This window comes from Elephas maximus, chromosome 15 (assembly GCF_024166365.1).
Source record: "Elephas maximus indicus isolate mEleMax1 chromosome 15, mEleMax1 primary haplotype, whole genome shotgun sequence".
NCBI lineage: Eukaryota > Metazoa > Chordata > Mammalia > Proboscidea > Elephantidae > Elephas > Elephas maximus.
The window spans coordinates 618236-634241 of record NC_064833.1 but is presented as its reverse complement, the minus strand read 5'-3'; the positions used below and the strand labels follow the sequence as shown (position 1 = coordinate 634241).

The following is a 16006-nucleotide window of genomic DNA, read 5'->3' as shown; positions in this document are numbered from 1 at the left end:
CCTCCTCCCCGGGGCCGCTCCTCCTCCCCGGGGGCCGCCGCTCCTCCTCTCCGGGTCGCCGCTCCTCCTCCCCGGGCCGCCGCTCCTCCTCCCCGGGGGGCCGCCGCTCCTCCTCCCCGCGGCCGCTCCTCCTCCCCGGGTCGCCGCTCCTCCTCCCCGGGTCGCCGCTCCTCCTCCCCGCGGCCGCTCCTCCTCCCCGGGTCGCCGCTCCTCCTCCCCGGGCCGTCGCTCCTCCTCCCCGGGGGGCCGCTCCTCCTCCCCGGGTCGCCGCTCCTCCTCCCCGGGTCGCCGCTCCTCCTCCCCGGGCCGTCGCTCCTCACCGGGGCCGCTTCTCTCCAGCGACACCCGCGCGCCTTTGGGGCCCGCAGGCCGGGAGCTGAGGCGGGGCTCCGGGAGGGGCGAGGCGTCGCGCGTCCTGTCTGCCCCTTGTCCCAGTTCTAGAAACATATTTCATTACTCTCGGCCCAGGAGACCGGTTTTTGGGATCTAGGTTAATGAAACGCCTCTTGTGCTGCCACCCAGCGGCCCAGGTCCGCGAGTATACGAGCACGGGCAGGTCACGCTTCAGACTAGGGGCGCAGTGCAGGGTGGTCTCGAATCGCCCCCCTTCCAGGGCGTGCGCGTTCATGTCGAGCGCGTACCTGCGGGAACGCGTCTCAGCGCAGTCTCGTTACATCAGCCTCCCCCACCCCCCATTTAACACTGGTGGGACCCGTTTTTCTCCAGCTTAGGGAGACCCGACAGCGGCCGGGTCAGAGGATCGTGCAGGGAAAAGGCCCAGGCCCCGCATCACCCGGGAAGCTGGTCCTCCACCTCTTGCAGGCTCGCCAAGTCTCACCCTGTAGGGCCGGCAGGAAGTAGGGCGAGGGCACAGGTTCTCGGGCAGCCTTGCGCCAGCAGTCCCACGCAGCTGCCCAGGTCACTGCAGCCCTCACCCAGGCCTCCGGCGAGGGAGCGCCTGCCTTGTCCCGGGCTGCGTGTGTACCTGCGTAAAGTACAAGGTTGGAAATTTCCTGGGGTCGGCGACCAGAGATAACCTTACCAGCGACTCTGTGAATTCTCACTCGGCCCTGGCTTGCTCCTGCCAGAAATTCTTCATAAAAAGATTCCCTCTAGAGTGACTCGTGGCTGCACTTGGCACGTTCCACCCGGGCCCACCACCCTATTCACAACCCTCTTCCCAGGTCCTGCCCTGGGGGGGCTTCTCCTTAGGCGACATCCTTGGTCGCAGGGGTGAGGGAGAGCGCCCACCTGGAAGCCTCCCCTGTGGGTTTCCAGGAGCAAGTCCTTGCAGGGCCTCCCAGTGTCCTACCAGGGCAACCTCATGAAAGCATGGTAGGGCCTGGGGTGCCCGATCGCTCAGGACCCCAGAGGTGATTGGCAGGTCATTCAGTGAAACCTAACAGCCTCCCAGTGCAGCCCACCTTTAAGACAGTTGGAGTCCCACTCGGCCTGACACGCATCTTGCTTGCACAGGGCATGGAGCAGAGCGTCCTGGATCTCGGGTGCCAGGGCTAACTGGGGTGCGGGGCCTGGTTTACCCAAGAAACTTCTCTGGAAGCAGACAGCCTTCACCCTGCAGTGAGCAGGGACTCCAGGAGCACCTTCTGGGTACAAACAAAGCAAAGGGCTCAACCTGAGGCCAGCTGTCTTCCCTATCCACTGGCTATAGGCCTCCTGCTGGCTCAACCTTCTGCCCCACCACCACCACTGACAAGTGGCACACCCCCACCACCATGTTCTTGCGCTGATGCCAGCCTGGTGGGTTAGGCTACCCTGTAGGTAGCCGTCTTGATGTAACCTGGTGAGGTGTCCACCCTGATAGGGCCGAGAGCCCCTCATGCCTGTCCATGGCAGCTGGCCTCAGTCAGGGCAAGCCCTGTCTCCCACCTAGTCTGGGCCTCCCAGAACATTCATCCATGTATCCCATCGCCCCTGGCCGAGTACACTGCAGGCTTCCGGGGGCAGGCAAACCTAGGCCTTCCCTAGTAAACCCCATTGCCGTCTCATAGAGACCCACTGTGACAGAGTAGAACTGCCCACAATGTTTCCAAGGCTGTAAGTCTTTACAGAAGCAGACTGCCACAGTTTTCTTCTGCAGAGCAGAACTGCTGGTGGTTTCCAGCCGCCGACCTATGGGTTACAGCAGACCTCTTAACCACTAGGCCGCCAGGGCAGCACACCCCTCCCCCGGCTGAGCACACTGCAGGAGTCAGGGGCCAGGCAGAGCTGGGCTTTCCTGACTATTCACCCCAAAAGGAGAGAGCGCGGCGCGCCGTGTGAGCCACGGGAGCCCTGACACACGCGTGCACGTGTCCCCGCGTGCTCACGCCGGGCGCCGACCCTAAGAACCAGGAACCACAGCGTGCGGGCCTGCCCGGGTCCCGCCTGCCGATTGGCGGAGGACAAGATTGACGGCTAAGCCTGCCAGTAAAACCGAGAGGCTGACGGCAGCGGCCAATGAGGAGTGACACGTCGCTTTGGAGGCGGCTGCCCGCGCTCCTGTCCCGACCTCAAGCTGTCGGCCTGAATGTGGCCGCAGGAGTGAGGTGACTAGAGGGTGGGCCGGGGGCTACGGGGGAGGGCCGGCCCGGCTGGGGGCAGGGGAGCCCAGGAAGGGAGGTGGGCCCGTGGCCGGGGCCCGGGAGAGGGAAGCGGGACTGCGAAGCAAGAGGGCGGGGCGCGCCAGGGGCTGTGGGCGCCGGTTCCTGGCCGCCCTTGCGCAGGGGAAGAGCGCAGGGCCTGAATCGCCCGGACAGCCCCAGCGCCCCGGGGGTCGAGGACGAGCCCAGGGCGCTAGGGGAGAGGGCAAAGTCAGGGTGAGGAGGGGTTGCGGTCAAAGTGTGCACAGCCTGACGGGTGTGGGGGAGCCTCGAAGCCTGGGGGAATAAAGGCCGGGATGGGTCAGAGCTTAGGAAGGGCCTCGGGCTGACTCTGGGGCAGAGGGGCTGCGGGCCAAGTGAGAAGTGTGGCCAACAGGGTGGGGTTCATGGGAGGTGATGGTCAGCGCCGGTGTTGCCTAGTCTCTGGGAGGGAATGTCGTGTCCACGGGCAGGTGGGGGCTCTCTGAAGACTTATCCCAGGCCTTAAGGAGGCCGCCTCCATCCTTTCCCCACCCCCAGTCAGAGTCTTTGCTAGGAGACTGAACCTTGAGTGGGGACTCCCAGGCTGAGAAGCCTTGTGGGAAAGGAGTGGGCAGCCAGAGCCACCCTGCGACTGGCACCCATCCAAGTGTAGATTCAGGTGTAGGGTGGGTGGACTATTGGGCCAGGGTTTATGTCACAGGCAGCCGAGGGTTTGTGACCTTGAACAAGCTGTTCAGCTCACTGAGGATCAGATTCTTCACCTGTGAATAGGGTGGATGACACCTACCCGACCGGGGAGAGCAAAAGTGAAGAGTCACGCAGGGCCTGGCCAACACCGCGTGGCTCTCTAGTCTGGCCATGGGAGGCGCACACTACCTCTTGGGGCTACCCTAGTGTGAGGTCACCCTCTACACACCACCACTCACACCTGCCAGGCTAGGTGGGGAGCCTGGGTGGGAGGGCCTAGGCACTATGACCCCTGCTGACACCAGGTGCACCTTCCCCCACTGTGTCTGCTGCTGCTGGTAGTGCTCACTAGAAGGGATGGTCTCCTCCACTGGAGGCCTCGCCAAGCATCAGGCCCACAGCTCGACTGCCATTCACTTCGCTTAAGTCTGGGGGACGTGATGTCTGTGCGGCCTGTTCCTTGCCCCTGCCAGGGTGCTGGTGGCCATAGTGACCCTGGGGCTACTGATGACCTACTTTGACCTCATGCAGTGCAATGAATTGCTTTTATATAGACTTTCTAGCCATGGTCTTGTAACTACCACCAAATGATTGGGTGGGACCATGCAAATAAGGTGCTTGTGGCCCACCCAAGGACATTGGACAGCTTGCTAATAATGCAAATAAGGTGCATGCCCTCGTGGGGGTGGTTCTATACAAATAAGGTGTTTGGAACCCTAATGAAGGAATTGGTCAGCTTTGCCATCCCACTAGGCTCAAAATGAGCCATCCAAGAGGCAGCAAGGGGGGACCTCACTACCACCAAGAAGAAAGTACCAAGAGTGGAGCATGTCCTTTGGGCCCAGGGTCCCTGCACTGAGAACTTCCTAGACCCAGGAGACAGACAGTTACAACGCCAGAGATGCCACAAGACAGCGAGAAGCAGAGGCAAGGGCGGCAGAAAGCTGGCAGCAGCAGAACCAGGAGACCAGCAGGAGCCGGCACAGTGGGCTTCCCTGCCCACAGAGTGCCTTCACTGGAGGTTTGCTGGTAGAGTGAGGTGCCGCCAGGCACTCATTGGTGGAGTTAGGCTTGCTGTCCCACGGAACTAGACAGCTGGGTGCCTCCAAGCGAGGGTTTACTGGCAGACTGGGGTACCTCTGGGCACTTATCGGTGCAGCTAAAGAGCTTTGTAACACTTGCCCGAGCAGGGAAGAGGTTGGGCTGGACAGAGGGGCCGAGAGACCCAGGGCCAGGGTGAGGCCTGCCTGTGGGCATGGCCAAGAATCTGTCTTGACCAAACAACTGTATCCTGAATTGTTCCTGATGCTGAATTGTAACCCGTTACTTCCTTAATAAATCCCATAATCGTTGATTATTATCTGTGAGTTCTGTGTGGTCCTTGCAAGGAATAAACAAACCCAACAGAGAAGCCGAGAGTGCTGTGGAAGGGACAGCTGGTGCCACAACTGGTTAAAAAGACTGGATAAAAAAACCAAAAACCAAACCCAGTGCCGTCGAGTCGATTCCGACTCATAGTGACCCTATAGGACAGAGTAGGACTGCCCCCATAGAGTTTCCAAGGAGCGCCTGGTGGATTCGAACTGCTGACCCTTTGGTTAGCAGCGATAGCACTTAACCACTGCGCCACCAGGACTGGATAGAGGAGGCATATCTGACCACCACTTCATAGCAATCAGCTTTGGGCTATTGACCTGATAATGCTTCTCCCGCTCATGAAGTTAGAGGTCAGATGCCCCCACCATTACCACTTGTACACCTTATATGCCCCCAACACTTTAGGCCTCTCAGCTCATGCCTGCTTACCTGGTCACCAGGGGGGACTGTGGGCAGGGGTCTTTGCCACCAGGCTTTCCTAGCCAGCACAGCCCTGCCCCTTATATCCCCAACCGGGCTCATCCTGCCAGGAACCTGAGGGTTGTGGGCAGCTGCAGAAGCTTCTCTGCCTACTGGGCACCTCCTCCTGGGAACCGGCCCGGGCCAGCTGTCCATGGGGCCTCCTCAGGCACTGGAGGAGTCTGGGGGTCAGGATATGGGCAGCAGGCTGCAGGAAAGGGCCAGGTCTCACACCCTCTGCCATCCCCGATCCCTCCAAAGGTTGCCCTGAGGGCTTGCAGGTGGCTCCCAGGCCCACACAGGGTCGGTGGGAGGCCAGGCAGAGGGCTGTGGCTACAGGCCCTGCTGTGCCTACTCTGGCCATTCTAGGTCGGCCTTGGGCTGGATCTGACTTCCCTTACCATCCCCAATTCCTGGTGGAGGGTGGGTTCACCTGCCCCAGGGGAGATGGGAGATACCAAGTGCTCTACATTTGGACCGGTGCTCCTGTGGCCACGCCCCTGAAGTCGGCCCTTCTGGCGGAAGAAAAAGTGCTCCCTTGCCAAAGGCTGCGGAATCACCCCGCGGCTGGATGAGCCCAAGGTGGGCCAGCCATCTCGAGTGCTAGCGGGGCCCGGAAGACGCCCCCAAACTCTCACCGGCCGCCTCAGCGCCCCCTGCGGAGCCGGCCCGGCCCTGCACACATCAACCTGAGACACCAGTTCTATCAAGAGTGGCATTTATTCTCCTCATGGAGGCGCGGCGCTCCGGGGAGCTGGTGCTATTGTGCTTAGGAAGGAGGTCTGTCCGTCCGTCCGTCTGTCCGGCCGGCCCGGCCCCAAACGGGGGCGGAAGAAGGGCGCGGCCCGAGTAAAAATCCCGGCCTGTTCCGGGTGGGAGTATGTACAAGGCGGCGGGGCGCAGGCGGGGCGGGGGGCGGAGCGGGCCGGCGGCCGCAGCCCCCACCGGAGGGCCCCTGCACCTCGGGGCCTCCTCGTAGACTCAGTACAAAATAGGTGCTACCTAAACGTTCCTTCTACCTGAATTCGCTAGTCGGTTATTGTGCTGCTTCGTTAGGGGCGGAAGGGGGCCATGGCTTTCCACGGCGGCGGGTGGGGTAAGGGGGAGGCCCTGGCCAGCCCACGGCCCTCCGGCCTTCTCCTCAGGCAGGCGGACAGGCGCGTGCGGGCGGGGGGGCGCCTGTGTGGACGTGTGCATGCGGGATGCCCAGCCTAGAGGAGCAGGCCCCTGTCCGGAGCTGTGGGCACCGCGCCCGGGGCCGCGGGGCGTTCTGGGCGTGGGCACCGCTGCGCTGGGCCCCCGCTCGCCCCTGCGGGGGCAGGCGGGGCGTGCTCGCCGGGGTGGGCTGGCCGGGTCTAAGCTCCAGCTGCCCTCCTCTCGCCCAGTCCTGGCCTGTGCAGAGCCGCGGGGCTCTGAGAATTGGCCGCCGGCCGGTGTGGACCTCCGCAGAGGCCCCCCCGGCAGCCGGGGCCCTGAGTCTGTCCGGTAGGAGCTGGAACGCAAGGCCCAAGTCAAAGGTAGAGCCTGGCTGCGCCAACACGGACCGGGGCTGGGAGCAGAGTGGGCACTGTCTTGGTCTGGGTCCGGGTCTCTGCATGTGCAGCCCTCCCTGGCCCACCCACGCCGGTCGGGCCCAGGTCGCTGAGATCACGTCGTGGACACGCCCCCCCCAGGGCGCTGCATCCCTCACGGACTCAGCAGCGAGCCTGGCACTTAGTAGGCGCCCAGCGAGCCGTCGGTGAGTGATGGACGAGTGAAGAAGGGGTGTGGGGTGCAACCGCCCCGCCCCGCCCCGCCCCAGAACCGCTACACCCGCCGGGCTCCGCCGTGGGGGGAGGGGGAAGGCGGGGAAGAAAGTCTGCGCGTCCGGCCCCGCGCAGCGTCCCTGATCTAGGGGCCTGTGGGGCGGGAAGGGCAGGGGATACCTGATTCTCAGTAACTCTAGAGGCGGCGGCAGCTTCGCATGCAGTGCGCATTATTGCTCTATGGTCGGCATCTGACTAACTAAGGGGGACGGGAGCCGGCAGCCCCGGGAAGGGACAGGAGGGGGTGGGGCTGCATGCAGTGACGTCTCACGGCGGCGGCCAGAGGGGCGGGCCCTTGGGGCGGGGTCGCCGCCGAGGCTTTGGCATAGACGGGCGAAGTTGGCAACCGCGTGGGGCGGGGCTCGGGGAAGGGCCGGCCTCCGAGAGGCGGGGCCCGAGGCTCCCGGGAGGCGGAGCCCAGGTGGGGGTGGGGCTTGGGGTGGGGAAAATGATCCTGGACATCCCAAACCCCTGGCGTCGGCGGGAAGGATGAGGGGCTCAGCGCCCCCTCCCTGACCCGAGTGCAATCCGTTCATAAACAAAACGTACAAATACAGAAAGAAAGAAACCCGACGCGTCCGCGACCCCCCCCCGGGGGGCTTTACCCGCAAAGCAAATACAGAGAGGTGTGTAGAGGGCAGTGCCCAGACCTGCCTGCCAGCCCCGGGTGTCCGTCCTCCAACACCGAATGCCCGGGGTACGAGGGTGGGGGCCCCGGGGCAGGGCGAGAGCCGGGTCTGAGGAGGTCGGATAAGTTCATGCTATTCGATGTGCGTCATTATTATTCGTTATGGAGGACAGAGCCTGGGAAGCTGGGCTGGAAGAATTCGGATTTGGCAGAGGATACGAGGCAAGGGTAGCAGGGCGACTTGGATGAGGCCCCAGAAGGGACCCGAGGGAGAGGGTGCCGCCGTCCGCCCCCCTCCCCAATTCCCAACGCGTCTAACCCTCCTGTGGGGTTGGCCAAGGCTGCAGGGCAGGAATGCCTCTGCAGGCCCGCTCCCCCGCTCCTCCTCCCTCTGTGGGCTGGCTCCCTGGACGTCTGGGCCCAGGCCCGACCCTGGAAGGCTTGGGGAGGGTGGGGAAGTCCTGAGTCTCTGCGACGCGATGCCGGGATGCAGAGGAAGGAAGAGGAGGGCGCCCCTCCCCTACCTGGCCCCGTCTTCAGAGACTTAACTCGGAGATGAGGTTCGGTACTGGGTCTCGTCGACCCTATTGCTGGGAGAAAGCCTAGGGGCACCCTGGACGGGAGGGGAGGGGCTCGGGGTGGGTCTCCCCTCGGGACCCTATTGCTTGAAAGGGCCGACAAGGCCCCTGGCGGGCGGGGCGGGGCCGAACCCCTCCCCCTATTGCTGCGAGGAGGGGCCCGTCCTCCAGCCCCTCAGCCCCGGCGCCGGCGGAGACTTCCCTAGGGGCCCATATTGCTGAGAGCAGAGCCGGCTGGCGAAGGCGCCGCTGCCCTAGGCCTGCACCGGGCTGAGCTGCGGCGGCGCAGCGGGCGCGGGGGCTGCGGGACCGTCGGTGCCGCCGCCGCCGCCCTTAAAGCAGGCCGACTCGTAGTGCTTGTTGAGATAGGACTTGAGCGCGAAGCTCTTCTTGCAGCGCTTGCACTGGAAGTGCTTAAAGGCCGAGTGCGTCTGCATGTGCGCGCGCAGGTTGGAGCGGTCGGCGAAGGCCTTGCCGCAGTGCGCACAGCCAAAGGGCTTCTCGCCAGTGTGCGAGCGCATGTGGCCTTGCAGGAGCCAGGGCCGCGAGAAGGCCTTGCCGCACACGCCGCACTTGTGGCGCAGGTCGTGCGTGAGCAGGTGCATGGCCATGGCCGGCATGGACACGTACACCTTGCCGCACGTCGGGCAACGCCGCGCCAGTTGGCTGTCTAGGCTGCGGTGCGTCTGCTTGTGGCGGCTCAGGTTCGACGACGTGGCGTACGTCTTGCCGCACTCGCCGCACGCGTGCCGGCCCCCCGCGCCGCCAGCCCCGGGCCCCGCGCGCGCCTCCGGGCCCGCCCCCGATCGCGTGCCACCCCGGCCTCCGGCCCCCGCCCCCGTGCTGCGTGCACCCGCCCCGGCCCCGCCGCTGTCGCCGTCCGGAGCCGCCGCCGAGACCGTGGAGGGGGCGGCGGTGGCGTTGACATTGGCTGCCTTACGGCGCGAGCGGCCGTCAGTGATGAAGAAAGCGTCGGCCGCATAGCCCTCGCTGACCGCCGCGTCGCCGTTGATGTAGCCGCCCGCAGCAGTGGCCAGCTCCGGGCGCGGGGTAGGCGGCGGTGCCGAGCCAGCGGCCGCCGGGCCCAGCTCTCCCCGCACAGCCGCAGCGTACATGGGCTCCGGCGACGGCCCTTTGAGCAACGCCGCCTCGGCGTCGCCATCGTAGACGGACGCGGGCCCCGAGTAGTCGCTGAGGTATCCTGCGGGGCCGAGGCGGACAGACAGCGGGAGGGGAACGGGGCAGCGGGTGAGACACACACGGGACGGGCGGCGGGAGACAGAGCAGACACAGGCCGGATATACGGGGATCCGGGAGGCAAACACCAAGAAGGACAAAGAAGAAGGGACCGAGGGAGAGTGGGGCAGGGAGGATGGAGACGCGGGGCGGGGGGGGAGGGGGAAGAGAGGAAAGAAGAGATGAGACAGGGGCAGACCCCGGCTCCGCCTCCGCTCGCCCCTCCCTCGCGGGGGGGAGGTGCATCTTTGGGTGCGGCTACCCCCTTCCGAGGAATCTCAAGGTCAGGGGGGAGGGGCGGCGCTTCACTCGCCCTCCTCCCCCTTCCGCCCTCCCCTCCCCCTCGGGTTCTCCCCACTTCAGCAGTTTTCCCTGATTATGCAACACACTGCAGACCCGCAGCCGCACAAAGCCAGGCCCGCCGGGCTCGGGGACCCGGGATCTGCCCGCCAGGGTGCCCGCCGGCTTTGTCCCCGCCCGCAGCACCCGCGCCCACCATTGATGTTGCGGTCCACTGGTCTGCTACCCCCACTCCCTCTGGCCCTCACTAGCACCGTCTCTGATGTTCCAAGTCCCCACTGCTAACTGGGCTTGAACCCTACTCTTCCGACTCCAGCGCCATCTCCAGCAAGTCTGCTTCTCTCCTACTCTCTGCTGGCATCCCCACCCTTGGATAGTACCCTGTTCCACCTTGCTCTCTTCCCCCAGGCCCTAAGCCTTGCAGGGGCCTTTCCAAGCCCTGGCAGGTGACTAGGGAGACTCTGCAGCAGGGAGAGTGCCAGGGCCACCAGAGGACACCTCCCCGGGGATGAACCGTAGGCGAGCAGTGTCATTCATGCCAGTAACTGCAGTCGTGCCCAAGGTATATGATGGATCTCACAACCTGAAAGTCACAAACGCACGCCCCTCATGCTGCAGGCTCTGGCTCCTTCAAGCTTACACCCAGCCACCCAGCCTGTCAGACCCAGAGACTCCTCACAGGGTCAGCACACTCCAAGGGTCACACATGCAGCCACCCCAGCCACACTCTCAGCCAGGGTCGCCAGTCACATGGTTGCACAGCCGGCCTGAGTCACATGGTTCCATGTAGTGGCACACAGGCAGGCACACACTCACACAGGGTCACACACAAGCAAACACAGTCACATGGCCACACGCAGTCACATGGGCACACACAGGCTCACACTCCTGCAGGTCACACTTGTTCTGCCACCCCATGCTGCTGGCACTCCCTGCCCCCTTGCCTGCATGCTAACAGTTGTCCTTGAACTTGGGCACGCTTACACAAAGAGCCTCCCCCTGCCTCCAGCACTTTGGGCTTTCCCTGCCCTCACCCTTCTCTCTGACCCTGGCTTCAGGCAAGATACTGCTGCTGCCTCTGCCGGCACCATAGAGTTTACAGGTGGGCGGCCCCCGCTGGACCCCATGCCTACTCCCTGGAGCTCCTAGCACTTCCCGGCTGGCCCTAGCAGGGGTCCTGGTGGGGCAGCCAAAAAAGGGACAAGGGTACTGCGGCGGCCCAGGTTCCTTGGTGTGTGTGAGTCTGCCTGTGCCAGCTCACTAGGTCCTGTCCTGGCAGCAGGTGTCCATGAGGCTGTGTTTGTCTGGGCAAGGGGCAGGATGTGGGCACCTTCCGCTCCAGTCCCCCTACTCCCCTCCATTTCTCCGGGTCGACACTCTCCCTGCTCTGCTTTGGCCCGGTTCTGGGCTGCCTTTGCATTCCCCTTCCCCATCCCCCATCTCCATCCACAGTCCTGGCTCCAGCCACCGCCTCCTGCTGTTTCTGGCTCCCTTGGGTCTATTTTCTGGCCCCTGCTCCCTCCACCCCCACACTGTGCCCTCCACTCCTTCCAGCAATGCCCTGGCACCTCGGCCCCAGCCTCAGCTGAGGCTGGGAATCTGCCCAGCTCGCACCTTTCTCGTGCAATCGCACGCCGAGGTCGCTGCGGGTGCGCCCGTAGGAGCTCTCGAGGTCTGCCGAGGAGGAGAACGTGTCAAGTTTGACCTTCTTGACCAGGAAGGACCTGGGCATGGTTCCTGCGGGGCTCCGGCGCTGAGGGCCTGCGGAGCCGGGGCGCGGGGGGGCTGCGGCCGCGGCGGGGCCTCGTCACCATCCGAGGAGTGGCGGAGGCAGCACAGTCCCCACTCTGGCCTTCAGAGGCTACCCTGAGAGTGCGTTCTCTCTCCTCCTTGCTCTGCGTCTCAGCCTCGGCTCTTCCGGATCCTTCTGCTCCTTCTCCTTCCTTCCCTTATTTTCTTGTCTATTCACTGCTGTTCGTTTCCTTCCTTCCTTCCTTCTTCCTTCCTTTCCTCCTCTGGTCCCGGCTTCCCAGCCCGCAATGCCGCCCCTGGACAGGCGGGGGAGGAGGCTGGGGGGCGGGGAGGGGGGAGCGGCTCCGTCCCGGGCCCGGAGGCTGCGAGTGGGTGCAGGGCTGGCCCGGCTCCGCGGCCCCCTTCCCCTCCCCCCCGCCACCGCGGCGGAGCCTCAGTCAGCGGCCCCCCATGCCTCCGGGGACGGCGGTGCCGGGCCGGGAGAACGCGGCGACGACGGCAGCGCCGGCAGCTTCAGCACCGCGGCCAGCGCCGGCCCGGGCAGCACCGCGGCCAGCGCCCGGGCGCGCTCGGCCGGCGCGGGCGGCGAGGGGCGGGCTGCGAGGGCTCGGCCGCGGGGCGGGGGTCCTCGGCGGGGGTCTCTGGGAGGCTTGCTTTATTGTTCTGCAGCCGGAGCCAGCGGCGGCGGCAGCGGGCGGGGGGCGGGGGTCCTGGGGGGAGGGGTGCGCAGGGAGGGCGGGCCGAAGGAGGGAGGGAGGGCCGGGGCTCCGGGGGCGGAGCTCGGCGTTCGGACAGCTCCTGGGCAGGCCTCCGCGCCCGTGGCCGCCTCTGCCAGAGGCCGGGCCCAGCCTCTGGCTTTTAAAGCCCAGGATCTGGGGGCGGGGGGAGGAGGGAGGAGGAGAGGCCGGCGGAAATGGCTGCGCAGGGCCCGGCCGGCCCTACTCTCCTGGGAGGGGTCGCGGGAATACCACCGCCCCGCGCGTAAGGAGTTCCCTCCCGCGGCTCAGGATGCAAAGAAGGCCCAGTGGTCGGCGGCCTTTTCAGACGTGGGGAAAGAGATGAAAACAGGCCTGGGACCCATGCGCCCCGGATTTGGGATATTTGGGGGAGGAACGCAGGGCGGGTCCCAGCCGGGTCCCGGCCTGCCTCGCTGCGGGTCTGGAGGCGCGGGCTCTGCAAGGGGGGGGGTGGGGGCGGGAGGCGAAGAGCGAACGCTGAGGCGGCGGAAATGCAGTGTGGAGTGCCGCGCTCGCCCGGTGGCGCAGTGTCTCCCTGCCACCTGGTTACCCGGGCTGACCCCATGCCCGCTGTAGGGTCCTCCCAGGCGTCCCCCTCCCGTGGGGTGGATGTCGGGCGCGGAGGCGATGCGGCGAGCCGGATGTGGAGGGTGAGAGGCGTTGCCATGCCCATGCTCCCGAAATTCAGCTTCATCGGTGATTTTGCGCCCTTCCGCGCAGCTGCAGTTCCCCCCGGCGGCTCCGCAACCAGGCGGATAACCCTTCTCGCGGCCGCCCGCCCCGAGTTTGCAGCCCCCATGACGTCAGGCCCAGCGGCCAATAGCGGGGCTCGGTGGGCTCCCGGGCGCACAATGACCGCGCTCGGGGACATATGTCCCCAGTTAGGGGCCGACGCCACCATTGTCCCTTCACCCGGCCCTGCCCGGACGTTCGGCTCTTCGCGCTCCTAGAAAGCCCCCACCCAGCCCGCTGTCGCTGGGGACCAGGGTCGTAGGGTGGCTCTGGGCGGAGCTTCGCCGGGGGCGCGCCCGAAGCGGGGGGCGCGCGCTCGTGGTCGTGGCTGCGAGGCTTGACCTTGCGCGTGGTGGCCCCGTGGACACAGGCCGGGCGCGCGCCGCGGGGGCTGAGCTCGGCGCCTCGGCGGCCCACCGGGGCCGGCTGTGCCTCGGCGCCGGCTCGTCCTGCATTCCGTGCGGGCGGAACAGCTAGGGTGGGCGCTTAGGGCGCGGAGCAGACTGCGGGCAGTTTTTGTGCGGCGGCGCCGCACGGCAGCGGCGGGTCATCCATCTCTCCTGGCAGGCGCTCCCGAGGGGCGGGGCGCGGCGCGGCCGCCCCCTTATCGCTGAGCGGCAGCCGGCGAGGCCGCAGTGGGGGCGCCGGGGCGGGGGTCTTCTAGGCCTGCCACTCGCCCCCTGCTCCCTCCCAGGAGGGCAGGGCCGAGGCGCAGCCGGAAGCTCGGGGCCAATTAGCATTTTGATTGCAGGACTGGGGGGGCCCATCTGGACCGAGGCCTAATTACCGGGCGGACCCTCGGGGAGCTGGCGAGACGTGCCAGGCGCGGTCCCCTCGCCCCGCTCTCTCGCCTACTTCCTCCCGGACCTTCTGTCTCCGCCACCGTCTCTCTGTCCCTCTAACTCCATCCCTCTGTCCTCCTCCCTCAGTCCAGTCACCCTGTCGCTCTGTCCTCGTCCTTTTGTTCCTTCGGCCCCCATCTCTGTCCTTTTCCCTCATTCTCTAACCTCATTCTTCCGTTCCTCTATCCCAGGACCCCGTCCCGTCCTTTTGTCCCTCTCTCTTCACCGATCCCATTCCTCTCACTCTCTTTACTTTTCCCTCGTGTCTCCATCCCTCCATCTCCCGTCTCTCTGCCCGCGTCCTTTCCTCTGTCGATTTCCCCGCTCTCCTGGCCCCCACCCCCCTTGACGAACCAGGAGTCAGAGCACAGACACGTGTCCGGCGGTCGTGCGCTCCCCAGGGGACCATTCCGACGGCCCTTGCTAGCCCTCCGGTGGATCCCACAGCCCCCCGGGACGCCCGACTGGGAGTGGCAGCTGCGCCCAGGCCTCAGCCTGATGGCCACAGCGTCCCGGGTGCGGAGCGCACATGTGGCCCGGGAGCAATCCCTTGGGCCTCCGTGCCTCGCCTCTTTTCAGGCAACCGGATCCTGCTCGCTTCCGGAGGTTGCCACCCTGACCCAGTCCGGGCCGGTCAAGACAGGCTAGGGAAGGACAGTTGAGGATTCTCACCACGAACTTGAAAAGTTTTACCTTCCTCTACTGGAGACTGCTCTCAGTCTCTCCCACGGAGAGCTAGGGGCGTGCGGGGCCTTGTTGCAGGAGAGGAGACAGTCTGGAGGCCGCCTCCTTGACCCCCATGGGATGCTGCAGTCTTCCCAGGAGATCCAGGCTCCAACTGCTCTTGGCCTCCCCACCCAGGCAGTACCGGTTTACTCTGTCCAGCCCCTTAACCGTGGTGGTGGGAGGGAATACGGTGTTGGTTCTGTGGCTTCCATCTGCTTCTGGGTCTGCCACTCCAAATCCTGAAGAGTCCGAAGTTGCCCCAAAGGGCCTGGTTCATGGCAGGGCTCCCACTGCTGTCCCCAGCAGCCGTCTGTCCCCAGGTGAGCTGGGTAAGGAGCCTGTGTGTGTCCTGCTCACAGCCACTTCCACCCTAGTGGCTCCACCCCTTCTGTTCTCGGGTGCAGCAGACTCCTTCCAGCCTACCTTTTTTTGTCAGCTGGTATACAGCCTAGCCTCAAAGGATCACCTCTCTCTTTTTTTGGACATCCCTCTACTTGACTGCTGAGACCACACCCTGGGTAGGAGCCTCCTCTGGTCTGACTCCTTGGCACCCTGGCACCCCCTCAGCCTTCTCTTCTACTGCAGAATGGAGGGCGTTGTTCCCTTTCCAGAATCCATGTAGATAGGGTCCTGCATGCAGAGCAGTTTAACCCTGATCTGCTGGCTCTGCTCACCTCCACTCAAGCCTCAGCCCTCAGTTTCCATACATGCAATAGGCTCACAAGCTCTAAGCAGCGCCTCCTCCACCTGCACTGGCCACCCTTCAAGGCCCTCAATACCTGGGGCCTTGCCCCCCTGGGCCACAGCAGAACCTGCCTGTCTGGGGGCTTCCTGAGAGAACAGGCTGGGTTGGTGTGGGTGGAGCTAACTGAGAGCTTGGGAGGCCTGGGTGGGTCTAGAACCATTTCTGCCTTCATTCCACACACCTGTATTGAGAACCAACCTGTGCTCTGCCCTAATCCTAACCCTAACCTTGCCATCCTGGAGCCCACGTTCCTGTGGAAGACACAGGTGCTAACTAGAAAGAGGTGAAAGCAGGAGGGGTGGGGGGCATTGAAGCTGGAGATGAGCAGTGGAGGGGCAGTGAGCCTCAACAGAGAAGATTACTGTCCCAAGGCCCTGAGGCTAGAGTGGGAGATGTGTGAGCAAAGCCAACTGCCAAGAGAAAGAGGTGTGTGAGGTGGACAGTAGCATCAGATTGAGGCAGGAGAGGAGGAAGGGGCAGATTCTGCTGGGCCAGGTCCCAGAGCGGAGGCTGGGGGGATCTGGGCCAATTCTAGGTGAGGTAGGATCCAGGGGAGTTTTGGTGAAGGAGGGACATGCTCTGACATCACATTTAAAGTGTCTGAAGCTCTGCTGATAGACACTTGGGTTGTTTCCACCTTTTGGCTATTGTGAATAGTACAGCAATGAACAGTCATACAAGCATCTGTTTGAATCCCTGCTTTCAGCTCTCTTGGATATATACCTAGGAGCAGAATTGCTGGGTCATATATATGATGATTCTGTTTAACTTTTTGAGGAACCACCAAACTGTTTCCAAAGGTCGCTGCACCATTTTA

At 64.6% G+C, this 16006-nt stretch overlaps 1 protein-coding gene across 1 annotated transcript; it reads right to left on the bottom strand.

The window, feature by feature from the left end:
* Positions 1-8373: 8373 nt before the first annotated feature.
* Positions 8374-11674, bottom strand: SCRT1 (scratch family transcriptional repressor 1). The gene is made up of 2 exons (XM_049854023.1): positions 11270-11674; positions 8374-9320 (listed from the first exon to the last, which is right to left on the bottom strand). Exons 1-2 carry the CDS (start codon positions 11385-11387, stop codon positions 8374-8376), a joined length of 1065 nt encoding a protein of 354 aa, XP_049709980.1. The 5' UTR covers positions 11388-11674.
* Positions 11675-16006: the final 4332 nt, after the last annotated feature.